The sequence below is a fragment of the Sus scrofa genome, chromosome 14, assembly GCF_000003025.6.
Source record: "Sus scrofa isolate TJ Tabasco breed Duroc chromosome 14, Sscrofa11.1, whole genome shotgun sequence".
Lineage (NCBI taxonomy): Eukaryota > Metazoa > Chordata > Mammalia > Artiodactyla > Suidae > Sus > Sus scrofa.
The window spans coordinates 74,614,895-74,640,737 of NC_010456.5; the positions used below are offsets into that span (position 1 = coordinate 74,614,895).

The 25,843-nt window shown below is 55.6% G+C and overlaps 2 protein-coding genes across 9 annotated transcripts in view; one reads left to right on the forward strand and one right to left on the reverse strand.

The window, feature by feature from the left end:
• The window catches only part of CDH23 (cadherin related 23), a 467,077-nt gene that overhangs the window by 347,348 nt on the left and 93,886 nt on the right, over positions 1-25,843 (forward strand). For all 8 annotated transcript variants that reach the window (XR_002338421.1, XM_021072656.1, XM_021072657.1 and 5 more), the window contains 6 exons: positions 4,640-4,829; positions 5,157-5,302; positions 8,107-8,326; positions 10,279-10,431; positions 12,394-12,507; positions 15,774-15,922. Coding sequence is in view for 7 of the 8 variants with exons in the window: in XM_021072656.1 (XP_020928315.1) it covers positions 4,640-4,829; positions 5,157-5,302; positions 8,107-8,326; positions 10,279-10,431; positions 12,394-12,507; positions 15,774-15,922 (972 nt within the window). In the remaining variant the exon portion in view is untranslated. The remainder of the gene's footprint in view (positions 1-4,639; positions 4,830-5,156; positions 5,303-8,106; positions 8,327-10,278; positions 10,432-12,393; positions 12,508-15,773; positions 15,923-25,843) is intronic.
• Positions 15,933-24,286, reverse strand: C14H10orf105 (chromosome 14 C10orf105 homolog). The gene is made up of 2 exons (XM_021072664.1): positions 22,798-24,286; positions 15,933-19,432 (listed from the first exon to the last, which is right to left on the reverse strand). The coding sequence occupies exon 2, from the start codon at positions 19,425-19,427 to the stop codon at positions 19,050-19,052; it is 378 nt and encodes a 125-aa protein (XP_020928323.1). The 5' UTR covers positions 19,428-19,432; positions 22,798-24,286; the 3' UTR covers positions 15,933-19,049.

A 25,843-nucleotide genomic window follows, 5' to 3' on the forward strand; every position in this document is an offset into this window, starting at 1 on the left:
AAGGTCCACGTGGTCTAGATGGGAGAGGATGTCAACCTGGAAGGAAGAACAGAGAGAAAGGAATGGCCATCACACCTGTCCTGTTTTCCTTTGTGCATGTTCAAGATCCAAATGGCTCTCAACTGGTGCGTAAATCCCTCTCCAGGATTCCAGTAGACAGGGGACGAGGGATCTGGAATCTTTATTTTCTCAAAGCCCCTGGGTTGGGGGGGATTCCTTCCAACTTAGAGCCAGATTCCCAAAGACCATTTCCACTGAGCTCTCTAGGGCCATAGATCTGATGGGCGCTCTCTGCTGCCACCTCGTGGGCACTAGGGCTCTAGACTAGGACAGCCTCTCTTGCCAGGAAACCGCCACAAACCTTCAGTGAGCACCTGCTGTGCGCTAGGCCCCATCATTGGCAGGTATAAGAAGCAGCAACTTTCTCCTCTGACTTCAGGGAATGTCCTGTCACTCTTCTGCTCAGACTCACCTCTGGTTCCCATCTCACACTGTGTGAAAGCCAGAGTCCTTGGTGGACCTGCCTGGCCCACAGGATCTGCCCCACCTTCACTCTGGGGAGCTGGACACATGAACCCATCCCTCAGGACAGAGTGGACGTGGCTGTTCCCCCTGCCAGCTTGGGGAAGCCACAGGGCTGGGGTGCTCCAGCTTCTGAGTGAACTCATGGTAGTGTTTGAGACCCGGGGGGAAAAAAAAAGTTAATGACTCAGAAGTTCAAAAAGAGCAGAATCAGAATTAAAACATGTCCTGGTAAACATCTGCCAAATATGACAACATTAGAAGTTATGAAATTCAGTGTGTGTAAGAATTTCATTGTACTTGAGGACAAATTGTGGCTTTGATTTTCCAGAATTCCGGAGAATTTTCCAGAATTCTCCAGAATTCCCAGTTATGTGTGATGATTGCCAGGACACCAGAAATCAAGAAGCCTATACATTAATCAAGTTTGTCATAGCAAAATAATTTCAAATGGAATCAGCATAAAAATTCTTTCATATTATATAGCCATGAAAGGTATGTATGTGTATATAAGTGGATTTATTTTAATACCTGGTGGGGGTGGGGCGTCCCTTCTAAGGCCTCACAATGGCCCTGGGTGAGGTAGGGGCTGTGGCTGAGGTACAAGTAAGGTCAGTTCGGGGGAGGGAAGAGCTAACCCAGAGGTGACGTCAAGGAGGAAGTGATATTTGAATGGAAACTGGCCCACTGCCTGACTCACCTCCCACCCCCTCTTCTCACACCCACCACACACCCTTCTCACACCCTCAAAACACACACCCCGGCCGCCCTTCAGTTTCCCGAACCTGCTGAATTCTCTCCCACCTTGGAGCCTCCATGCAAGCGCTTTCCACCCTTCAGGGTGCTCTGCTTCCTCTGCTCCCCACCCCTGCTCTTCTCCTCTGTACCAGTTTAAAATGCCGCCTCCGCCTCCGCAAAGAGCCCTCCCTGACTCCCCTGCCTAAAGCAGGTATGGCTTCCCTCTATAGACTCTAGACAGTGGGACTCAAGCTGGCTCCACAATCTGTGGTGATCTGTTAGGTTGCTTACTTCTTAAGAGGCAGTCTATAGCTCGGTGATTAAAAGGGCGGCCTCTGGTACCTAAATGTCTAGGCTCTAATTCCAGCCATCCCACTTACTAGCTGTGTGACCTCAAGCAACTTACTTAACCTCTCTGTGCTCCAACCTTCTCAAGTAGAAAATGGGGACCAAGTCTCTACCTGAAAAGAGTCATAGTCATATTTAATGAGCCAAAACACACAAAGTAGACTGGCATACAGTGAGTGGTCAGCAAATGATAGCGGTTGTCACTGTCAATGGCCTCTGCTGCTAGAATCACATCTGTCTTGTCCATGGTTGAGTCCCAGTGCCTAGCAGAGGGCCAGGCACATTGAAAGTGTTCGGTACTTGTGAATGAGAGCTGCTGACGGACTCACTTGCCTTTCTTCCCCACCCTACCTGGCCCCCAGTCCGCCAGGCCAGGTGGAGTCTTCCTTGTCAGGGGGAGACCAGGGTGTGTGACCCGGGACTATGGTCCCTGGAGTCTGAGGCACAGAGTGGTTCCAGGGATTTCAGAGTGGTGTGCAGAGGAGCATGTGTCGCATTCGGGTGCCCCTGGAGCCGGCTGGGCATGTGTCTGTGTGCACATGGGCACTGCTGGCATTCACCCACGCAAGTATGAGCTGGCAGAGTGGCCGTTCTCTGTTTGCAAGTGAAATTTTGGCCAACCTCTCGCTCCCGGCTCCTGCAGCCTCCTTCAAGGACCTGGCTGATGGGCATTGATTTAGAGCCTTTCAAAGCCCTCCAGCAAAATAAAGGAGAGGGGAGAGGGAGAGAATTATTCCCCGTCAGGCCAGGAGAAAAATGACGAGCGTGAAATGGGAAATAAATGAGGGGAGAGTGGTGAGATTCCTCACAATCGCCCAGCAGGGAGCTGGCGAGAGGGGTCCCAGCCCATCTTCCTCTCTGGGGGCTCCCACCCCATCCTGTGACCAGGGAGTAGGCCACGGGGCCAGAGGTCAGTACCCGGCCATGGTCACTTGGAAGCAGCTAGACCAGGCCCCCTCGGGCACTCGGGTGAGGAGAGGTCTCTTGGCATGTTCAGCAACAGGCTGCTGGCCTGGAATGGGGGGCAGGGTTAACTGCTCTGTACCTCAGTTTTCCCATCCAGAAAAATGGGAATAAAAACCCTCTCCCTTCTCTAACTCAAGCGAAGCGTTGGAGAAACACAGAGCTGGTGGCTCTCCTCCATCCAGCCTGAAGTGATGCCAGGAGAGCCAACGAGGACTGTCTCCTGCTGTCCCCATATAGGGGTGATTGGGCACCCATTACGGAGGCTGGGGAAGTGGAGCACCAAGCCCATAGCCCTGTGAGGGCTCCTTGGGGCTGGAAGGTTGCACCCCACCCCGCTGTCACCCACTGGCACAGCAAGGCTGGGAAGGGAGGAGGCCGGCTGAGCAACTGGGGTGAGTGAGCCAGAGGGTTCAAGAGCGGCTCGGGTGCAGTGCCGACATTGGGAGCAGATGAGAGCCCTCGGCAGGACAGCCCATCTGTCTGTTCTGGTCTGGTGGCCCCTGAGACACTTCCAGCTGGGGATTAAGCCAGAGGAGGGACAGATTCTGCTGCCAAAGCACAAAAGGCCCCACATCAAGTAAGATGAAGGAGCTGAGGAGACCAGGCTGTCATCACTGAGTGTCCTGGAGTTAAGAATGACACCGTCCTGATGTGGCCCCTGGGACTACGGACACCAACTCCCATTGATCTGTCCCCCTTTGGTGCTGCAGTGGCTCCTGTAGCACAGGGTGAGGGTGGCCTGAGAGGTGGGTACCACTGCTGTCCTGGGACACTGGGAGACCTCCAGGGCAAGAGCCGGGTGGGCTCCAAGGCTAGTGCTGTGTGACACTAAGTCTGGCCCATGCCTCTCTGAGCTCTGCTTTCCCCTCCTGGAAGGTAGATGGCTAGAGATGTTTCCTGCAGAGCAGAGGATTGGCGGGCATGGGGACCTGGGGGAGAACAGGCTGCAGGGTTGTTGCCCTGGGTTAGGTCAGCCCTCCCTGGGGTGGGCCTTACAAGTAGCGGGGAACTAGAAAGTTAAAGGGGCCAGAATGTCTGGGATCCCTGTCCTTCTCAGGGATGGCGTGCCTCCCCTCTAGGGAAACTCAGCCCTCTCCCTCCTCCCCCTCCCCAGCCCCATGTCTGTCCCAACTGACTAGGACCATCCTTTCAAAGCAGAGGCTTGTCCATGGCTCCCTTCCCATGCCCTGTCATCCTTGATGTCTCAGAGACCTAATTCCTTTCACATTACCTCACAGTCCAAAGCTCCAAAGGCAAGAGAGGGTGGGATGATGAAGAACCCAGTTACCCAAATCTGGGGTTTCAATCCTTCCAGAAGACCAGCCAAGGATTTGGACTCCCCAGCCCTTCCCAGCCCCAACTCTGAGGGTCATGGGCCTAAAGGAACCCCCCTGCTCCCCCCAGAGTTCCTGAACATGTTACCCCACATGTCTAGAAAGGAAGGATGCTGGCAGTATGGCCTGCTGGAGAGACCTAGAGCCACTTCCTGGCTAGGAGACTTGGGCAGAATTCACTGTGCCTTATCTATGAAATGGGCTTCACTATAGGTGTCCTTCTCCTAAGAGTGTTGACATGGTCCCTGGAGAAAACCCGGTGTCTATGAGGTGTTGAGAGCCTCAGATACACCAGCGGGTGCTAGGCATTGCTTTTACAAATCAGAAGCCGAGGCATTAGTGGGGAAAGGGACTTACCTAGGGTCAAAACCAAGGAGTTCCCTTGTGACTCAGCAGGTTAAGGATTGTGCATCATCCCTGCAATGGCTTGGGTCACTGCCATGGCACGCGTTCAATCCCCGGCCCAGGAACTTCCATGTGCCACAGATGCAGCCCAAAAAACCCTGGAGGGTGGAGAAGCCAAGGAGCCCAGGACATGCTTGCTGGTTCATCTCTGAACCTCCTGCCTGCCAACCCCTTGAGATTCCCCCAGGAGGCCCACTTTCCAAGTCTGAGTGAAGATGCCTCTTGCTCTAGGCAGTGGGCTCAGACAACCCAGGCAGGCAGCCCAGGCCACAGAGACAGCCTTCCTGGACTGGGCTCAGCGGAGGGGTTGGTTCCCTCCCACGCAGGTGGTGGCCCTGGACCCAGACCTGGGGGAGAATGGCACGCTTGTGTACAGCATCCAGCCGCCCAACAAATTCTACAGCCTCAACAGCAGCACCGGCAAGATCCGCACCACCCATGTCATGCTGGACCGGGAGAACCCCGACCCCGATGAGGCAGAGCTAATGCGCAAGATCGTTGTCTCTGTCACGGACTGTACGTGCCCCTCGTGCCTGGACTGTGGCCCCCCACACTCAGGGACTCAGGGATCTCCCCCAGGCCTGCCCTCTGGGCATCCTGGAGCCTATCCAGGAGGGCTGTGTCTTGATGACCAAGGGTGAAATGACATCCATTTCCCAGTTGTGACCCCTCCCCCGCTGCCAAGAGCACCCTCAGGGGTGGAGGGGGCTGGGGGTGCAAGGCTCAGGCTGCTTCCCGGAGGGACCACTGGGATGGAAGGCCACTGAATGGTCCTTCCTGCCCCTTGTTCTCCTCCACCCCCTCTCCCTCCCCTTTCCCCTTCTCTCTCCCTGGTCCCCTCAGGTGGCACGCCCCCTCTGAGAGCCACCAGCAGTGCCACAGTGTTTGTGAACCTCTTGGACCTCAATGACAACGACCCCACCTTTCAGAACCTGCCTTTTGTGGCTGAGGTGGTTGAAGGCACCCCTGCGGGGGTCTCCATCTTCCAGGTGGGTTTTCATTTTCTGGCTGTTCCTGCTCTCTGTCATCTCCCTCACCTCATCCCAACCAGCCAGCAAGGGGGCAGTGGGTGCTGCTGTGCCCGCTTCATGGCGGGCACTTGGAAGGGGCGGGGCAGGACACAGTCGACCCAGGCTTGGAGATCCGGTGCTCTGAGAGGTAGAGAAGGAAGGCTTTCTGGAGGAAGAGGCGCTTGAGCTGAGTCTTGAAGGGCAAGCACCACGGGAGATGGATAAAGGCAGAGGGAGGGAGGCAAAGGGGGAATTCTGGGAAGCCAAATCAGATCATTTCTCAGGACCTGATTGTAGAGGGCTGGCCCAAGATCCCCAGCACTTCATGCCTTTAGGTGGTTCTAGAACCACAGGAGGTCGGAAGAATGTAGCCCAGGCATCTTGCCCCCATGGGCAGCGCCCTCTCCTATAAGCCTTAAGGCAGCTCCACACAGTGGCTGAGACTCCCCCACTTTTCAGAAACTTAAAGAAACTGCCCAAGTCCCTGTGGCCAAGAAGAAGTAGAGCCTGACCTTGAACCTGGGCCCTCTGCCTCCTGCCTCATCAGCCTTCTGGTCAGGGAGGCCCTGAAGGTGCTGGTTCAGGGGAGGTGATGCCCTAACGGGCTGTTTAGAAACAGTGGAATTAAGAGATGGACTTTGGAGTATGACCAACCCGGGTATGGACCCCAGCACCACCATCTGTGTGCTGGGTGACTTGGAGCAAACTATTTAACTGTTCTGGGCCTCGATTCTCTCACCTGTGAAATGGCCATCACAATAGCGGCTGGGGGAGTTCCCGTGGTGGCGCAGTGGAAATGAATCTGACTAGGAACCATGAGGTTGCAGGTTCGATCCATGGCCTCGCTGAGTGAGTTTAGGATCTGGCGTTGCCATGAGCTGTGGTAGAGGTCGCAGACACGGCTCAGATCTGGTGTTACTGTGTCTGTGGTGTAGGCCGGCAGCTATAGCTCTGATTCGACCCCTAGCCTGGGAACCTCCATATGCCTCGGGTGCAGCCCTACAAAGACAATAGACAAAAAATAAAATGAAACAGTGGCTGGCTGTGCTGTGGGGATTCAGTCAGACACATGTGTAAAGCAACCTGGCCTTTAGACTGCAAGATACGCATTGGCTAATGTGATTGTGATATGTCTATCGTGAGAGTTTATACCCAAGATACAGTGGGATCTGGTGGCAGAGGGCTAGTTAGCCTGATCCCATTGCAAGAAGACAGGTTATTTGTCAAAGGTGCCAGAGTGGGTAACCTTGGCCATGCCCTGTGGGCCCACTGTGCCTCTGTTTCTGTGCTTAAGGTTCCACGAGGCGTTCAGTCTCTCCCACAGAACATTCTCCCCAAACCCCCAGGAGGGGGAGCCGTGATCCTGGGAATAGAGCCAGTCCCTGAGGAGACGTGCCCCCAAATAGGAGTGGGGTGAGAGGGTGAATAAGCCCCCAGACCTGTCTCGGGGCTCACAGACAGCAGGGAAGGAAATGTCCATCAGCACAGCTTCTGAGTTCACAGAGGAACTGGCTCAGAGTTGTGAGAAGACCGTAGGAGAAGCTGGGAGCACTTGACTTGGAAACTGTCCTCAGAGAAAGAGGGCTCTGACTTGAGCTGCGCAGTTCGCCAGGTCCCCTCTACAAGCTCAACCAATAATTTCTGCTGAATGTGCAGAAACACGTTCCCCAGGGATTAGAGCCGTGTGTAGATAAATTGGAAGTAGCGAGCCCTCTATCCGGAAAAGCATTCAAACTGCATCTGGATACCATCCTAACCAGCCTGTTGGATGTAAATAAGACAGGTGACTTTGCCATTGTCTTTCAATCCCGACAGTCTTGCCTCGATCCAAAGCTCTTATTTTTACTATTATTACACCTTTTTCTCCAATGTCCTGAATCCTCTTCTGTAAAACTTTTAACATAGCAGGGTCCTGAGTCAGGATCTCACTTATCAGGACTGGAGGTGCAAAGGGGAACGGTGTAGGGATTGGGTGGAGGTTTGCTTACACAAGGCTTCAAATAGGCTGTTGAAAATAATGATCAGGAGTTCCCAACATGGCTCAGTGGAAATGAATCCGACTAGCATGCATGAGGATGCGGGTTTGATCCCTGGCCTCGCTGCTCAGTGGGTTGGGGATCCCGTATTGCCGTGAGCTGTGGTGTAGGTCACAGATGTGGCTTGGATCCCACATTGCTGTGGCCGTGACACAGGCCGGCAGCTGTAGCTCTGATTTGACCCCTAGCCTGGGAGCCTCCATGTGCTTCAGTGTGGCCCTAAAAAGCAAATAATAATAATGATGATTAAATCCTCAAGTGACTGAAAAACAAATCCTTGATAACATCTCATTTTTGTTCTTACAAATGGAAACAAAGCAAGGGGGAAGAAGGAGTCCTTTTGATGGAGCGGTCTGTGTAGTTGAGCTCCACGTAGTTGAAGGGGTCTGAGCCGGTGAGGGAAATTGCCAAGGGTCCTGAGGCAGCTGGGGTGAATATGGGAGGGCTTCCTAATGAAGAGAATAGGGTTTTGAAGGGGAGAGGCCATGCACCTGGACCCTTATTGTGAAAAGCCCCCCACCCCACCCCCGCCAGCCCTGCTTGTTACATCTGGACACCTTTCAGCTCTGACATGCCACCCCCCTAAAGAGCATCTGGGAGGCTGTGTTGGGGTCAGTGGCCTGACTTGAGGCTCTGGAGGAGCTGAGCGTGGGTCAGTGGGAAAGAGGGGAAGCAGGGAGCACTCCTTGGGGGACAGATATCAGTACTGGTGTCCCCACTCCTCACACTGACCCTCCTCTCCCTCAGGTGGTGGCCATCGACCTGGACGAGGGCCTGAATGGGCTGGTGACCTACCGCATGCAGGTGGGCATGCCCCGCCTGGACTTCCTCATCAACAGCAGCAGCGGTGTGGTGCTCACCACCGCCGAGCTGGACCGCGAGCGCATCGCTGAGTACCAGCTGCGGGTGGTGGCCAGCGACGCGGGCACGCCCACCAAGAGCTCCACCAGCACGCTCACCATCCGAGGTGAGGGCACAGCACGGGGGTGCCTCCTGCTGCACTGAGCACGTGGTGCGGGCCCAGAGCAGCGCCAGGCGGGCTGGGAGCCCATGCTCACCACTGCCGTCCAGAATCCAGGCGGGTCCAGGCTGCGCTGCTAGTGGGCGCCCTCTCCAACTGGGGCCATTCCACACAGCAGAGCCTTCCTGGTCTCCACCAAGTCAAAAATGTTAGCAGGACCTTCTCCCCACCTGGCCATTGCCTTCAGGGTCCCAGAGCCCCAGGCAGTGGCCTGGATCCACTGCCGTGGTCCCCCTCTCTTTGATCCTGGCAGCAGCAGAGAGAGCTTGAGCAGGGAGTGGGGACCTTGGGTCACCAGCAGGCAAGGGAGGTTCAGTGCCCTTTGTCATCTTTGAAAAGACAGAGTTTCTACTGGGAGATGTAAAGGGAAGCTGTTCCATCAGTGGGAAGCATGTGTGGGGAGCACCTGGAATCGCAATGGAAGGGCATCTCCCCAGAAAGAGAGCAGCTGAGATTCCCAAACTCCCTAAGATTCCTTTTCCCCTTGGGGCCCTCTCGATAATTCCCACTGCCTCCACCCTCTATCGGGGGAGCTCTGGGTCAAGACTGTTCGTGTTTCTCATCTCCTCTGGCTGTATCTTGAATTCTTGGGACAAAACTGGGCGTGGACATGAGCTGTTGCCAAAAGACCAGGAATAACCCCGGGGAAGTAAGTTCAGAGTGTACCAGGCAGGATGTGGCCTGTTCTCTAGGACAGGCCCGGTCCCAACCTGGCTCATGCTGGCCTCCATGGGATGGGGGGCGGGAGATGGTTGGCTCGGCACAAACATTCACTCTCCTTAATCACGACCTGAGATGGTGAAAACTGGAGAGAGCTGAGCTTTCTCTCTCCTACTGGTCCAAGGCTTGTGGGGTCCTGGTGGCAGTTTGAAGACCCATGTCTGTGTCAGTGATTGACAGGATGGATGTCCAATCCTCCGAGAGAGGACCCCAGAGGATTTTTCTCCAAGGCTCAAGAGGAGCCATGTCATCAAATGAGCCCATCATTTCTCCCAGTGTTAGAGGAGACGGTGGGGGTGGAGAGGGGGGGCTCATTACATTCTGAAGGTCATCCTAAGCCCATCTCCCAAAGAAACAGGGCCTGGCATGCTGGGCTGAAGAAACAAGTCTTCCAGGAAAATGAGACGTTTTTAGGTGGAGGGGATCACAAAGCCAGCTTTCCCTGGAACCCCATCACAAACTGAGGGCAGGAGTTCCCACTGTGGCACAGTTGGTTAAGAACCTGACATAGTCTCCATGAGGATGTGGGTTCGATCCCTGGCCTCACTTAGTGGGTTAAATACCTGGCATTGCCGTGAGCTGTGGTGTAGGTTGCTGATGCAGCTTGGATCCAGTGTTGCTATGGTTGTGGTGTAGGCTCCAATTTGACCCTAGCCTGGAAACTTCCAAAAAAAAAAAAATTGAGGGCAAGACCCCTACCCACTACTCTTGTGACTTTGGACGTGTCATTCCATTGCTCTGGGCTTCCTTGATTATATAGTGTGTCCTGTGATGGTCACTTTGTGAGGCTTATATGAGGGGCACATGTGGTCTTGCACAGGAAGCAGCAGCACGGGCTTGGTACATGGGAATAGCTGAGAAATGGTGACGACTGTCATTCATCACCATCATCATGTCGCCATTGGGCCCATACTGGATACAGGCTCTGGGGTTTGGATGGCAAAGCAGCAGCAGCAAGCCCCCAGGGGAACGGGGACCGTGGGAGGGTATGGAGCTCTGGTCAGCTCTGTCCTGTCCCCAGCCGCCATGGGAGCCCTCGGCTCATAACGTCATGACTGGCAGGTGTTGACTCTTGGGAAATGTGATTCCTATTGCTCTGCGGTGGGAGCCACTGCCCTGGGAGCTGGCTTTTTAGAGCAAAAGGCAGGCCCAGCGCTGAGTGGTGACTCTCCCCGCAGTGCTGGATGTGAATGACGAGACACCCACCTTCTTCCCTGCTGTGTACAACGTCTCTGTGTCCGAGGACGTGCCGCGGGAGTTCCGGGTGGTCTGGCTGAACTGCACCGACCACGACGTGGGCCTCAACGCTGAGCTCAGCTACTTCATCACAGGTGCGGCCCTGCCTCCACCCCCTCCCAGATGAGCAGCCAGCCTGGGGGAGGCCAGGGGACAGGGAAAGGGGCCTGTGTCAGCCATCAGGCATTTTGCCACTGCTGGGGCCTCCCTGAGGATTTGCTCTTGACTTTTCCCAAGGGCTTTGTACCTGCGTCTCTCTGGTCTGGCTCTTTGGGGGCCTCCTGAACCTGCTGGGGCTGATGGGGACTTACCAAGGTTTATTCCAGAGGGTGGTGGAGCCAGTGACTCCTGGGGAGAAACCCTGCCCTCCACTCCACCCCACATCAGTGACTAGAGGAATGTGGCCTTGTCCTTCCCTGGGGATCTTTCACTCTTGAGAATTTCCATCCGTTTAAAGGCAGATGGTTTAGATCGCTCTGAGTGAAGTGGTTTTAGCTCAAAAGTGTCAAGTAGCTACTACCTAGAAAGCAACGTAGAAATATCATGAGGCCATGTCCTGGCTCAACAGGGGAAAGGGACCCATGATCGATTAGTGATGTCTGCCATGACAATGGGCTTGGTGCGCAGTGACAAACATGCCATGTATTAGTCATTCCTGGATTAGAACAGTTTCCCAGTGTTTTCAGTCCATGACACACCTGAGAGGTGCTGGGATGCATGGCGGGGAGCAGGGCAGCCCTTTCACACCCTGCAGCTCTCCCTCAGCCCTCTTACTGACTCAGTCTTCCTTTTGTCCATGGCCTGCCTGCAGCCACAGTGCACACACACTGAGATGCACATGTGCCTGGGTACATACCAGCCTCCCTGATACCTCTCTCTCTGAGCAAAGAATCCACAGCCTGCTGCTGCCAAGGTGACCTCCTGGGCCTCTGCCCTCTCTTTTCTAGAGCCTTTCCGTCCTTCCCCTTCCCTAAAGGGGCGGTCCTCTCAGTCTGGTCTTCAAGACTGCTCTGGAAAAGGCTGTTATCCAAACTCCCATGTGGGGTCCAATCAGTCATGGTTGGGCCCCAGCACTACTTGTGTCTTAGTTCCTCCCCTGCCCCTTTGGAGCCAGGTTGTGTCTCTGGTGCTTCAAACACTGAGGAGTAGATACTGGAGGCTTGGGGAACGTGGGGCTTTCCCCAGGCACAAACTATGTGACCACAAGGGAGCACCTGGCAGTAGCCCCCAGGATGACTTCCTGACACTTCAAAGTGGCCAGTTCCTGCTGACCTGAGAGCCCTCCCAGCCTGAGGTTTACTGGATTTTGATCCTGCACCTTCTGCCAGGCACTATGCAGGATAAGCTAGCCCAAACCCAGTGCAGTGGCGCCCTCTGCTGCCCAGAACACCACACTGCCTGCCTGGCTTGCAAAGACTTCAAGGCGACCCTCTCCCTTCCCACTCACCCTTCCCACTTGTCCCAGCATCAAGAAGACTCAGTAGCACCTGCCTCATGTCCACCTGATCCTGCTCTTACACTCTGGAGCCTCTAGGAGTCCCCATTCAGAGAGCCCAGGAAGGCTTAGCTGACCCCAAAGTCCTTGGCCACATGTAGAAGCCCCAACCCAGGTTAACCATTCAGACACTTACACCAGATGGGCAGGTGGCAGAGTGGAGGAGGACACGGCTGTGGGAATCAGACTGCTACATGGGGTCCTATACCCCGAATAGGTGACCATAACCCATAATCTCACTAAAGCATCATTTTCCTTCTCTGTGAAGTAGTAATAGTACAAACAAGATGAAATGGTCAACAAAGCGTCTGGTAAACAGTAGGCGCTCCATGAATATTAGGTCCTTATGACTGCAGGCACCCATCATGCCCCTAAGTCCACATAGACCCTCATCAGAGACACCCCCCCCAAGAACCCCCTCCCCTGGCAGAGCTGAGTGGACAGCACCACCTTTCACCCACAAACCACCCCTGGAGTGTTCAGAAGCAGAGCTGGGTGTCATCGCCCTTTCCCTGGCCAGGAGCCCTATTTGCTCACAGGAGCTTCATTCTCTTGCCCACAGGTGGAAACGTGGATGGGAAGTTCAGCATTGGCTACCGCGATGCCACTGTGAGAACGGTGGTGAGCCTGGACCGGGAGACCACAGCCTCATACACACTCGTCCTGGAGGCCATCGGTAGGCACCAGCCCACTTGCAGCATTCATGTGGGGTGCCCTTGGCCAGAGGCTCTGCCCTGATGCCAGCAAAGAAAGGGGCAACCAGACCCTCAACACATTACAGTGCACTTGCCAGGCGTGAGGGTCAGTGTGTGGCACTACCTGGAAGATACTAAGATGGTGCGGCAGGGCCATATGGGAGCCAGATGGGAGACCAACATGTAGACAAGTCACTGCAAAACCATGAGAACAAAGCAGAACGGGAAGAGGAATGGCCCAAGAGTAGTGGCCACAAAGGCTGGTGGAAACATGGGTAGAAGGGTGATCAAGGCCGGCTTCTTGGAGGAAGATGCCTCTGGGAGTGCCTTTGGATTGACTGGGACTCTTGGTTGCAAATTTTAAAACAAACTGGTTTCAGCAGTGTGGGCTCACAAAACCAGTACACGTTGAGCTGGAGTTTCAGCTCTGATAGGACCGGGGGCTCAGGGGATGCCAACAGGCCTCAGTCTCTCTACATTGGCTGGCTCTGCCTCCTGTATGTTGGCTTTTCCTCTGGCTCACATAGTGACAATCATTGCTGAAGACCCAGCCTAAATCTGGATTCAAGTACAGCAGCAGGGAGCCAGGACTTGTGTATTTCCCAGCCTCCCCTGCTGAAGCCCTCAGATGAGCTGATTAGTTCCATCTGCCCCAGCGCCTGTCCCGGAACCCCATTATTATGGCCAAGAGGGAGTGAGATGTGCTGGTTAGTTGGGCCTAAGTCACTGGGGGCGGGGGAGGGGGGGGCCTTCAGACCCACTTGGAACCCCAGGCCTCAGAGTCAGGAAGGGAGGGTTCTCGGAGAGACCTTCAGGGTGCGGACTTGCCTAAGAAAGCAAGATGGTGCTGATGGGCATAAACAAGGCATACCCACCATCACCTTGAAGACGTCATTGGGTTTCAGTTCAGAGAGAAACCGGAAGGCATCTGAGGCCTGGACTCAGAACACGCTCTGTCTGCATGCGCATGCGTGCGCAGCCGCAGTTGCCGCAGGAGATGTAAGCTGCGGGAGAGGGGCTGTGATCAGGCCGGCGCAGCTTAAGGAGCCCCAAATATTGAGCTGGGAGTTTGGTCCTTGGTTTCTAGACAGCAGGGAGCCCACAAGGACTCCAGATGGGAAGAAGGGTGTGGGGAGACCCTTTGCCCGAAGTGTCCCTGTGATCCTCCCGGGACCGCTCAGTTCAGTGTTGGCAGTGACCTCTCTGTGCCTTGCTCGTTCCACCGGCAGTCCCTCCCTCGCCTACCATGCCCCCTGCCCTGCTCTCCCCGCTGCCCTGTTGTCGTCCCATCCTGGGGCGGTCACACCAGTCTCTGGAGATCCATCACCCCACCGCAGCCCGAGTCTACCCTTTGCGTGAAGCGCTGGCTCAAATGAGAAGAGGGCTTAGGCTTAGCCTTCGATGGGATCTGCCAGCTGCCACTGTCCACTGTTCCTGACCAGGGCAACTGAGCAGTACCCCCAGAGTGGTGGGAGGCTGGTCCTGGAGAGGAGCTCAGGAGGGGAGGGCAAGGTGACCTCCCTGGAGATAAGTCACTGCACCCCAGCATGTGGTCAGCTGGCTTGGGGAAGAAGGACATGGTCACCCCTGGCCCTCAGCCACTTCCAGCTGCCCATACTCCTCCCTAGGGTGGCCATCCTTGCCTGGATACACAGCCCTAGGCACCAGCTCCTTCTCCCAGGGAGGATGACAGTTGTCCCCAGGGCTGAGCCACTTCCCCCGCCCTGGGAGTGTCCTGCAGGGAACTGGAGGGACAGAACCTCTGGGTACTTTAGGCTGGGAAGTCAAGTAGAGCCCATGTCCCTGAATACTGAGGCCCCACCTGTCCCACAGGTGTGTTTGTTGGACCCGTCTCAGGTTTCATAAGAAATGACAATTAGTTGTGAACAGTTAAATATCAGGAGGGAGTTCCCATCGTGGCTTAGAAGTAACAAACCCAACTAGCATCCATGAGGACACAGGTTCAATGCCTGGCCCTGCTCAGTGGGTTAAGGATCTGGTGTTGCTGTGAGCTGTGGTTTAGGTCACAGACATGGCTCAGATCTGGTGTGGCTGTGACTGTGGCATAGGTTGGCAGCTGCAGTTCTGATTCAACCCCTAGCCTAAGAACTTCCCTATGCCACCATGGGCGTGGCCCTAGAAAGACAAATAATAATAATAAAATAAAAATTCAGGGGGTTTTAGAAGTTTCCCCTGTGGTACAGCAGGATTGGCATCTGGATTACTGGGATGCAGGTTTGATCCCTAGCTCAGTGCAGTGGGTTAAGGATCCGGCATTACCACAGGTGCAGTGTAGGTCACAACTGCAGCTTGGATCTGATCCCTTGCCCGGGAACTCCACATGCCACGGGGTGGCTGAAAAAAGGAAAAAATAAAAATCAGGAGATTTTATTTAAGAGCTCAGATGTTCAATTTATCTTGAGAAATCAGAAGTTCTAGTGTCACCGGGCCACATGCCTGTCCACTGAGGACGGGGGCGGAGGACAGCGGCCCCTTATACCAGACACGCCCAGGTGTGCGCCCTCGGGCCTTACCTACCTGGCCCTGACAGCAGTCAAGTTTGGCACCTCAGTACCCATATCTGTTTCCTAGGGCCACTGTAACAAATTCCCACAGAGTCAGTGGCTTAACAACTTTATTCTGCCATGAAGCTTCAGATTAAGGTGTCGCCAGGACCCCATCTCCTCTGGAGGCTCTAGGGGAGAGTCCCTCCTTGCCTCTTCTGCTTTCCGGCGGCTCTAAGTGTTCCTTGCTTGTGGCAGCAGCACGCAGTCTGCAACTCCAGCTTCGCACCCCTTCTCTTTGGGTCATTCTCCCCTAAGGACTCTTGTCATGGGGTTTATGGTCCACCCAGATGATTCGGGATGCCACACCTCAAGATCCTTAACTACATCTCCAAAGGCCCCTTTTCCCAATAAGCTTACATATGCGACTGCCAGGGATTTGACCTGGCTCTAGATCTTTGGGGGGCCACCGTTCAACCCGCTTCAGGCCTCAGTTACCTTCTCTGTAAAATGGGGATGGTCATAATAGCACCTGCTTTGCAGGCTGATGAGGGTTCAATGAGTTAGCATAGCTCCTGGGATGTATTACATATGACTAGTGCTATTCCTAAACTAAAGAGGGAAAGAGCCACCCCTTGCAAAGGCTAGAGTGGGTGGGGGAACAGGACATGTCCCTGACTGGTGCCCGGGGAACATGTGCCTCAGGCAGCTGCCAACAACCTCTCCTCCCTCACCTCCCACAGACAACGGCCCCGTGGGCAAGCGGCGCACAGGCACAGCCACCGTGTTTGTCACCGTCCTGGATGTGAATGACAACCGGCCCATTTTTCTGCAGAGCAGCTACGAGGCCAGTGTCCCCGAGGACATCCCTGAGGGCCACAGCATCGTGCAGGCAAGTGGCCTGCCAGGGGCAGGCACAGGGCGCACATGCCCAGGGGCAACGCGGCAGGACGGGATAGAAGCAGGAGAGGGTCCAGCTGCTGCTCCAGAGGTGGCTATGGCAAAAAGGGGACCCAGGCTCTCTGCTCCCTCCAGGGGAGGCCTCCTGCTTATGTAGTCAAGGGTGGGTCCTAGCTCCCCAAAAAACAGAAGACAGGCCTTGGCTCCCCCTCTCCTCCCTCCTTCCCCCACAGTGCTCTTCCCATCCCCCCTGCACCCAGAAGGGGCTTTGGGGCCGGGGGGGGGGGGGGGCTGGAGATGTGCCTTTTTCCCAGAAAGAAGTTGAAAAGAGAGAGCCAGGGCCCAGCGAGGCCCAGAACAGAGCTGCTTTCACAGGGCTCTTGGCCGAAGCTCTCCTCTCAAAATAAACAGGCACAAAAAGAAAGGGTTCCTTTGCCCTAGGAGCAGGGGCGACAGCTTTGGGGCTCGAGGGAGGAAGGGGAGGACCTGGTGCCTGGCCCAGCCCTCCCCCTGGAGGCCGCAGTTGCTGGGAGGGGAGGGAGGCTGGGCAGAAATTACCCTCTTCACCAGCTGCTGGGTTTCCAACTTGGAGGCTGAGCCAAACACAGCAAATCTAGGCCTGCCCGCTGGGGCCAGCTCCCAAGCTTGGGAGGGACAGAGCAGGGGGTGCAGGGAGTGTACCTACCTCCCTGTATCAGGGCAAGGCGAAGGGCAGGACAGGGACCAGGAGCAGGGCATTGACTCTTATAGGTGCCCAGAGTCCAGGAAGCCATGGGCCTTTGCCAGGGTCGGGGCTGGTTCTAGGAGAAGTTCCTTCCTCCTGAGCCTCAGCTCCCAGGGACTTAGAGACACTGCCACCACCACCACCCACCAAGCTGTGGGGCACCTCTCCCCTAGCCTAAAACCTAATACCTGCCACCCCCAGCTCACACAGGGCTCCCGGGACCAACCTGGGGACGTAGCTGGGGGGTATGGCAGGACTTCTGAAAGCCCCCTCTCCCTCCCCTTCCCCCCCAGATTTTCTCCTTCAGGCCTGGGGCAGCCTTACTGCCCCTCCCCCCATGACACCAAATGCCAGGCAGAGCCCTCTGGCCAGCAGGTGGCGGGCTGACCGACTACAGGCAGAATTCAGCCCGATGGAAGGTCTCAGGGAGACCTGGGGAGGGACAAACCAGGACGAGTTACTAAGCTGGAAGGGAGAGGGGAACAAGGTACTGCGGGAGGAGGCCTGCCCCGCTTTCTAAACCCCCAAAATTGGTTTCTGTTTACACAGCAGTTCTCAGACCAGAATCCTAAAGCCCGTTAAGTAATATAGGCAGCCCCGATTCTCTGTTTCTCGGGGAGAAATTCAGGCGCTGGCGATTTCACCAAGGCCCTGGAAATAAGTTTCTGGTCCAGATGGACTCACTCTTTGACGTCAGACTGTCCAACAGGCCTGCTTGGCAAGAGAGCTTCTCTGGAGGGGTGTCCGAGGGAAGAAGGGGCCTCCCCAAGGACTAGACGGGGCCACCCTTCCCTCAGTGACAGGCCCCCTGGTTGTGTGCCCAGAGCAGATGAGGCAGAGTGAGGGGCTAGATGGTTCTGCTTTCTGGGAGCTTCCAAGCTCATAGGAAGGGGGAGCACAGGCAGGGATGACCCACCCAGCTGAGAGGAAGTGAGCCTCGTCCTCCCTTGGTTTCAGGCAGGAGGTGGCTTCAGCTGGAGAGCAAAGAGGGCTTCCCAGAGGGCATATCAAGTGAGGCATAAGCCGTAGCTAGGAGAGGACAGGTTTTTCAGTGCGTGCTGGGTCAAGATGAAGCTAGAAGGGTAGTTCTCAGTCAGTTCCTAGTGGACACCAAACACCACACCAAGAAGCTCTGGCTTATTCCAGCAGTAGGGAGCCAGTGAAGGTTTAGAAGTGGCAAAAATGGAGCTCACGCTTTGAGGAAGTTCGGCTGGCTACACTGTTGGTCATAGCAGGGTAGGGTAAAACAGCCCCCAGGGGTGGGGTCCAAGGCGACCCTGGCCCACTGACTTGCTGGGGCAGGAGCTGTGCAGCTCAGATGCCTCTGCCCACTCCCCAGACTGGGGACCCAACCAGAATGTTGAGCACCAGCCTTGTGAGGAGAGGCTGGCATCTGGGGATTCTGAGAGTCCCACCTGGGATCATGGGATCACTTTAACAGTAGCCAGTCAATGAAGCAGTTGCAAAAATGCAGAGAGCACACCTTGTGTGGTCCAGGGCCTATAGCTGTCCTGGAGAAATCTGAACCACCCCCCATTGGAAGGAAGGCCACCTCCTTCCCTGGGTGAGGATAGAGCCACTGTGATGTGTCCTTAGAGCCCAGATAGCACCACCTCCAGCTGCTGACAGAGCCTCCTCCTGCTCTGATACAGCACTGGTCCCAGCTCCTGCAAGAGCTTCTTAACTCATTCCTGGCCCCTCCACATCCATCCTGGTGCAGGTGCACTGGGGGAGGGGGCGTGCCAAGGTGACAGCCAAGACTGTGATTGGCTGGATGGTGTTGAGAGCCTCCCGCTTGCCCCTCCTCCCATCAGGCACCCAGCCTCTGATCCACCACAAGGGTGCCGGCTGCTCCCGTGGATCACAGGCGAGTGCTGGCAGGGCCCAGGAAGTCCGAGGAGAGGAGTCCCTGGGTTTCCTTTCGCCTTGGGCACTGAGTTGGCACAGAGGGCAGGGCATTCCCATGCCACCAGTGAGGGTTGAGTATTTCACTTGGCTGGAGGGACTCTTTGGCCATTTAACAGCTCACACTGGAATCTGAGCTGGGCTTTGGCACCTGGAGGGCAGGTAGGGCTTCTGTTGGGAAGCAAGAGCACTTCTTCCTAGAGATGGTTGGAGCCTGGTTGTTAGGGAGGGGCCCTAGGAGCCCCAGGTTCCTACCGTCAGAGCCCTGAGCCAAGGGTTCTGATGGCTGCAGGTGCCCAGTGGTTGGTCCAACAGTCTTCCAGCAGGCAGCAGCTAGAGAGTCTGCAGGGAGAGGCCATGGGCTTGGGCACCCTGGGAGCCAGCGTGTGGCCCATGTTGTTTGGGCCACTGTCCTACAGCCGGTGGCACCAGGTTCCTTCCTAGGCAGTAGGGCCTGCGGGTGGATCCTGGAGCAGGGGGATTCCCCCCATCACATCTTGGTAGATTCTGTGCAGTCGCAGTCGTGGTTGTCACCCTGGGCCGGCAGGGGGCGCCGAGGGGCAGGTCGGCCTCGGCGGAAGCTGTGCAGGGACAGGGAGCGGCGCAGCGAGCTCAGGCGCTTCCAGAGCCGAAGCTGGGGTTCGCTGGGACTCCCGGGGTGGTGGGGCATGCACTCACGGGCCCGGCGGCGGCGGGGGTCCAGCGCGGCGGGCTTGCAGAGGGTCATGAAGAGCAGGCAGGTGGCCAGCAGGAGGAAGATGCAGGCCAGGGCAATGAGCACGGGGAGAGGGTGTACCACCTCGGAGGGGCTCCCCTTAGTGGCAGGAGCTGTGAGGAAGGTGAAGGGGCTGGGGCCCTCTGAGCTCATGGCTCCTGCGAAAGGAATGGGACAGAAGCAAATTAGCTGGACTCGAGATTGGGGTGGGAGGGGACTTTGATGGGCACTGGGCACTGCCAGATGGCATTGTGGTCATTTTACAGGTTAGAACAGTGAGTCTCAGAGAGGCCACAAGTCTAAGATCCCACAGTGGGAAAGTGATGGAGCTGGGAATGAACGCCCACCCTCTTTCTGCTACACCTCCTACCCACCCTACCACGGAGACAGGAAGTTAATGCCTTCAGGCATTTTAAACTCAATTCTCATGAATTACAATAGAGTCTTAGACCTGTAAACCCAACTCTAAGACCCACTCCGTCACTAATATCTTGCTCTCTGATCAGGAGTGAGTCATTGATTATAGGAGGCTGCAGTGGACTAGGACCCTAGCAATTATCTAATGCCAAGGCTGGAAACTGAGGACCCACCAATGTGTTTTGTTGGGTTCTTGCAGTGTTTTTATAAATTTAAATTAATTATGGATTTAAAAAAAAACACAAAGATTTCACACAAATATCTGAACATCTGGCTTCTCTTGAAATTTCCAGACTATCAACACTGGCAACCTGGGGCCAGCTGCTGCCTGGTATCCAATGGCCAGGGGCTGAGCAGCAGCTGCCCCCTATAGGCAGGTCACTGGCCCCAGCTCACTGTGCACACACACCCTCAACAGCCCCCCTGCATGCCTTTGTCACCTGCCTGGCCCCATGGGCATTCCTGTTGATGCTGCCTAAGGAGCCTGCTCCCATGACAGGCGGGGAAATTGAAGCCCAAATAAAGGAAGGCCAAGCCCAAGGCCATACTGTGAGCCAGTGGCCAAGCTAGGACCAGAACCAGGTTTCCTGACTCCTGGCCTGGTGGCCTTGCCACCACACTGGCTCTCAACCTTCTCCCAGGACTCCCTGAGCAGCTCTGAGACAGCAGCTCTACGACCAGGTGGGAAATAACTCACAGGGAGCCACCAAGTTGACAAAGTAGGGCTGGAAGCCCCCAGACACAGTCACCTGTTATCACCTAGGATCATCCCACTAGAGGGAGCATAGCAGATTGTCCCCGTAGCTGGAGAATCAGACTGAGCTTTTGGTTGCAAATTAAAATGCTTCCAGAGCCCAGCAGGTGGGTAATGTGTGACCCACAGGACGGGTGGTCAGGTCTACCTGGAGAGCCCTCTTAGGGAGGCAGAGGGGCTTCAGCCCACTGATGGAAATGCCAGAAATGCCAGAAGACAGGCCAGTGTGGTCCCTCTTCCAGGTTCCCAAGAGAAGCCGGAAATCTGGATATTTTTATTTACGCACATATTTCTGATGTTTAAATATTGGCCACTAATTCAAACTTGGTTGAGAGAGAAAAACTAAAACACTGCCAAGGCCAAACACATTTGATTCCAAAAAAAAACATCAAAATGAATTTTCAAATATTTAAAATACTACAAGCAGGCCAAACAAAATACCCAAGGAGACCACATCCAGCTTGCAGGCCAACATTTGTGATCTTTGCTTTCTGCAAACGCAGGACAGGAAATCCAAAATGGGGTCTAATAAGAAATAATCACTGATTTCTCTTTGACCTTGGAGACGTTCGTGACCCTAGAGAGTGACAGATTTCCCTCTTTTTCCCAACTGGCACTGTAGTCTAACGCATACACTGTCAAGTTCTAACACCTAGATTAGGCAGGAGGAAGGGCTTCAGGTCACGCCACTGAGGCTCTGAGTGTGGGCGACAGGGTCCAAGTTACCAGATGAAGCGAGAGGAGAGGGGCTGCCCAGCCCCCACCCTCTGGAGCCCCCATCCCCACCCCAGGCACTCACCAGCCACTGCGGGACCGAATTCCTGGCTCCCTGCGCCCAACCTCCTTCTGCCTGCAACCTGCCCTGTGCCCAGTGATGGAGGGCGTCCAGTACACCCCAACCCCTCCCACCCAGTCCCCACCACCACTCCTTCCAGCATTTCCAGGCAGAGCATGACCCCTCCCAGCTCCCAGATGGAAACTTTGATGCCCATCTAGCTGCCCGGGGCCTCCGCCTCTCAGGCGTCAGGCTAGGCCATGTGTGGATTGGCCCTTCCTTGAATCTAAGCACGGAGGAGGGAATGGGTGTGCCCACCGCTGTGTCCCATGGGGAGAAAACTGACCGTCCCTCTATCCTACCCTAGGCAGTGCTTGGCTGCGAGTAAGAAAAGGGCAGTCTGAAGTGTGAGAAGTCTCGGGCCTGTGAGTCCTGTTATTTCAAGTCCTTCACAGGGATCTGGAGACCTTACGGGGATAGCAAAGCAGGTCCTTGGGGAAGCACCTTAAAAATAGACAAGTACGAAGTTCCCATTGTGGCTCAGCAGTAATGAACCTGGCTAGTATCCATGGGGACGTGGGTTCCATCCCTGGCCTCACTCAGTTGGGTTAAGGATCCTGCGTTGCCATGGGCTGTGGTGTAGGTTGCAGATGAGGCTTGGATCCTGTTGCTGTGGCTCTGGTGTAGGCCTACGGCTACAGCTCCGATTGGACCCCTAGCCTGGGAACCTCCATGTGCCATGGGTGCGGCCTTACAAAGACCAAAAAAAAAAAAAGAGGAGTTCCCGTCGTGGCGCAGTGGTTAACGAATCCGACTAGGAACCATGAGGTTGCGGGTTCAATCCCTGGCCTTGCTCAGTGGGTTAACGATCCGGCGTTGCCGTGAGCTGTGGTGTAGGTTGCAGACGCGGCTCGGATCCCGAGTTGCTGTGGCTCTGGCGTAGGTTGGCAGCTACAGCTCCGATTAGACCCCTAGCCTGGGAACCTCCATATGCCACGGGAGCCGCCCAAGAAACAGCAAAAAGACAAAAGAAAAAAAAAAAAAAGAGAAGTGAGGCTATAATTAGCATTTGAGTCTTTCCCTTTGAAGCAAGACATCCAAAGTACTTGAAAACCTCAAGCCATCCTCCCTGGGATGCACAGCAAAGCCAGCCGCCAGGGCCCCTTGATCCCCCCTCTGACCAGCCGACAGGAGCCAGCTGGCTCTAGGGAAAGGCCACCGTCAGACCAAGGCTAGGAATGATCTTGACAGCAGCCGAAGTTCTCCCTGTCCGCTGGAGCCCAAGCCCTTCGGCAGGCCCTGCTCTAAACATATCTCTGCAGGCTCAGTCTAGAACCTTCTTTCTTCATTCACCGCTCCATAGAGCAGGGCCTGTTGTGAGCAGAGGGGACTGACCTCAGCCCTTCTTTCTGTGTGGCCTCAACCTAAGCCCTGGTTCCCCGCCCCCCGCCACCCCAGGCCTTGTTTCCACGCTCCACAAAGGCAGAGGGATCCCCCAAGCCTGAGCACACCTCATATCCTCCCCAGCATACCCCAGCAAGGGTGTGGTCCCCTTCCTACAGTCCCCCAGCACTGACCTCCGAGCCAGCCCTCAGCAGTCCCCAGCTGGGTGGAGAGGTCTTCTTGGCTGTCCACGGGAGGCCCCAGAAGCACCGGGTGTCCCTGGAACCCCAGCCTGCCCTGGGCTCTGCCTTGCCCTGTGCCCTCCGTCAGCCAGGCAGAGTGGCCTTTGCCCTCGCTCTCCAGCCAGACCCAGCTTTGTCTGGAAGGGTTTGGGCCCTGCCTTGGGAGAGGAGGCAGCCAGGAGGGTAGGGATGGCAACTGGGCTGGGAAGAGAGAGAGGCGAGCCTTGCAGAGGAGTGGGGAGCTCCTGAGCCTTCCCACGGGGCCTCACTCCAGCCTGTTTCCTTGGCGCCTTCTGCTGGGCTGGGGCACTGTGGGGGGACGCAGGGGGAGGGTTTCGCTGCCTCTATACCCAGGCCTCTCACCTTCCCCTGCTGGACCTTTGAATGGTATGGTCGAGGGGCAACCGGCGGGGTTGCTATTCAGTGCCTGCCAGCCTCCAGGTTACCGGGGAGAGGGGCTACAAGCCACGCAGCGGGAGGGGAACAGGCAGAGAGATGGGCCCTGGCAGCCCCCAGACCCCCCCTCCCCTCCCCTCCAGGCCTCTCCCTCAGCTTCCCAGAAAAGCACCTTCCCTTTGAGAGTGTCTGGCTGCAGAGCTGAGGGAGAGAGGCGTTTTCAAAGGCCAGAGAGATCACAGGGCAGAAAGCACAGGACTGAGAGACTCCTTGGACTGTGCTCCTTGTAGTTTGGGTGGGCCCTTGGAGACCCTCCAGACAGTGGCTCTCTGCACACACAGACACACACACACCCCTCCCCCAGCCTCCTTTCTTCCCAGAAGCCAAGGCTTCCCTGGCAACCAGCTGTCTGCTTAAGAGCCTAAGTCTTAAGCAGCTTTCTCATCAAGGACCCCAAGCTCCCAGAAATAGAACACAGGTGGAAAAGGGTCGTGGCTCTGCCCAAGACCTGAGCCTGGGGTCCACCCGCTTTTGTGGAGCCCTAGTTTTTGGTATTTAGCTCCTCCCTCCTGCCCTCAGCCCTTGACAGCAAAAGAAGCATCCTTTGCATGGCCCCAAAGGGACAGGAGCCTTCCTAGGATTGTCAGGACTGAGGGGTCATCTCATCCAGCCCCTGGTCTCGCAGAGAGTGAAACGAGGTCCAGAGAGGTGTGACCTGGCCAGGGTCACCCAGCAAGTTAGTGATGGGGGATTTAGTGCTTCCCCCAAAAAGGGTGGGCTGGCATGGGCAGCAGGCATCGGGTGCTGAACAGCACCAGCCTAAAGGGGTTCCCAGTGCCCAGAGCTCCCTCTGGGATTCCTGCCTCTTACTTCCCACCCTTCAGTGAACCTTTCTTTCCTTCACTTTCTCTTCCCAAGCTGACTGCACACCTCATAGGTGGGCTCCATTTTTCTGAGATGGCAGGAAGCAAAACCCCCATTGTGGCTTAGTGGCAATGAACCAGATTAGTATCCATGAGGATGCAGGTTCGATCCCGGGCCTCGCTCAGTGGGTTAAGGACCCTGTGTTGCCGTGAGCTGTGGTGTAGGTCACAGACAGAGCTCAGATTCAGCATTGCTGTGGCTGTGGCATAGGCTGGCAGCTGCAGCTCTGATTCAGCCTCTAGCCTGGGAACTTCCATGTGCTGTAGGTGCGGCCCTAAAAAGCAAAAAAAAAAAAAAAAAAAAACCCTCCCAGGGTAGTGCTGGCTGCAGGCTGCCAGGGGAGGGAGACATATCCAGGAAGTCCATCATTGATGGAGATACTCAAGGGGCATCCACTGGACAGCTTGGCCCTCTCCCCTGTCCTGATGCCTTCCAGACCCGGACTGTTGAACCTACCCCACTCCACCCCTCCACTTTCTAGCTCTTAAGACTTCTTATGGGAGGGAAGAAGAGCTCCACAGCAAGGGCTCCAATAGACATCAAGGCCCCAACTCCAATAGACATCAAGAGGGCCTCCCAGGAAAAGGTGGCATATCTCATAATATCCAACCTCCAACATCTATCTCTGCACCAGGCACCAGACAAGATGCTTTGCAGAGACTATTTTCAACCTTCCCATAAACACTGCAGTGTTGGGGATCACAGTACCTAAGGGCTCAGGGGGCTTACGTATCCACGGCCGCAAAGCCAGTGACAAAGCCAGGACTCATGCCTGATCCAGATCTCCCGTTCCTCTACACCAACATACTTCCCCTCCTTCCCACCATCAACACACTTTTCAAAATCCTTAGATACACTTATACCATGGAGTTGAAGTGATTGGCGGAGACAAGAAGGCAAATCCATCCTGCTGTGGCACAGGCCGACAGCTGCAGCTCCGATTAGACCCCTGGCCTGGGAACTTTCATATGCTGTGGGTGCAGCCCTAAAAAGAAGGGGAAAAAGGGCAAATCCAGAATACGTGGGAGGGTCCCGGGCGTAATGAAGTAAGTCACAGGTGCCATGGCCTCGTGAGAGCCTTTCCAGTGATGCAGGCCTGGGCCTCTTTCCGCATCGGCTTGCAGCATGATCTCCACTCCTTTCCAGTATCTGGTGAGTAAAGGAGTATTCAGGGCTCAGCTTGAAAGGACACATCACAGGGCCGGCTGTGGCTCTGCTCAGACTCTGTAAAAAGGGCTAAGCACCTGGCAGTGTCAGAGCAAGAACAACACACCCCCAAGTCCCACCAAAGGCTGAAGCTGGAACGGCACTGGAGTGGTTGTGTGTGAATGGACATGGACCATCCTTGGGTTCTGGGGTTTCTGGATTTCCACAAACAGGCTGTTAACAGTGTTCAGTGCCTGGCTGGGAGCCACTGTGGCCAGAATAGCTTCAGACCAAGGAAGTGTGGACAAGAAACAGCCATGCCATCCAGCCACCCGGGGCGAGGCTCCTGGAATGTCCTGACACTGAAAGAAGGAACTGTGGAGGAATGGGCTGAGCTGGTCAGGCCTGGACCCAGAGAGCTGCAGTGCCATCCCCCACCTTCTCCCCCATGCTCCCCAAGAACCTGGAGGAGGGTCAGGGAGCAGAGTGGGCAAGTGCTCCAGCACAGACAGGTCAGCACGGGGCCGTCCAC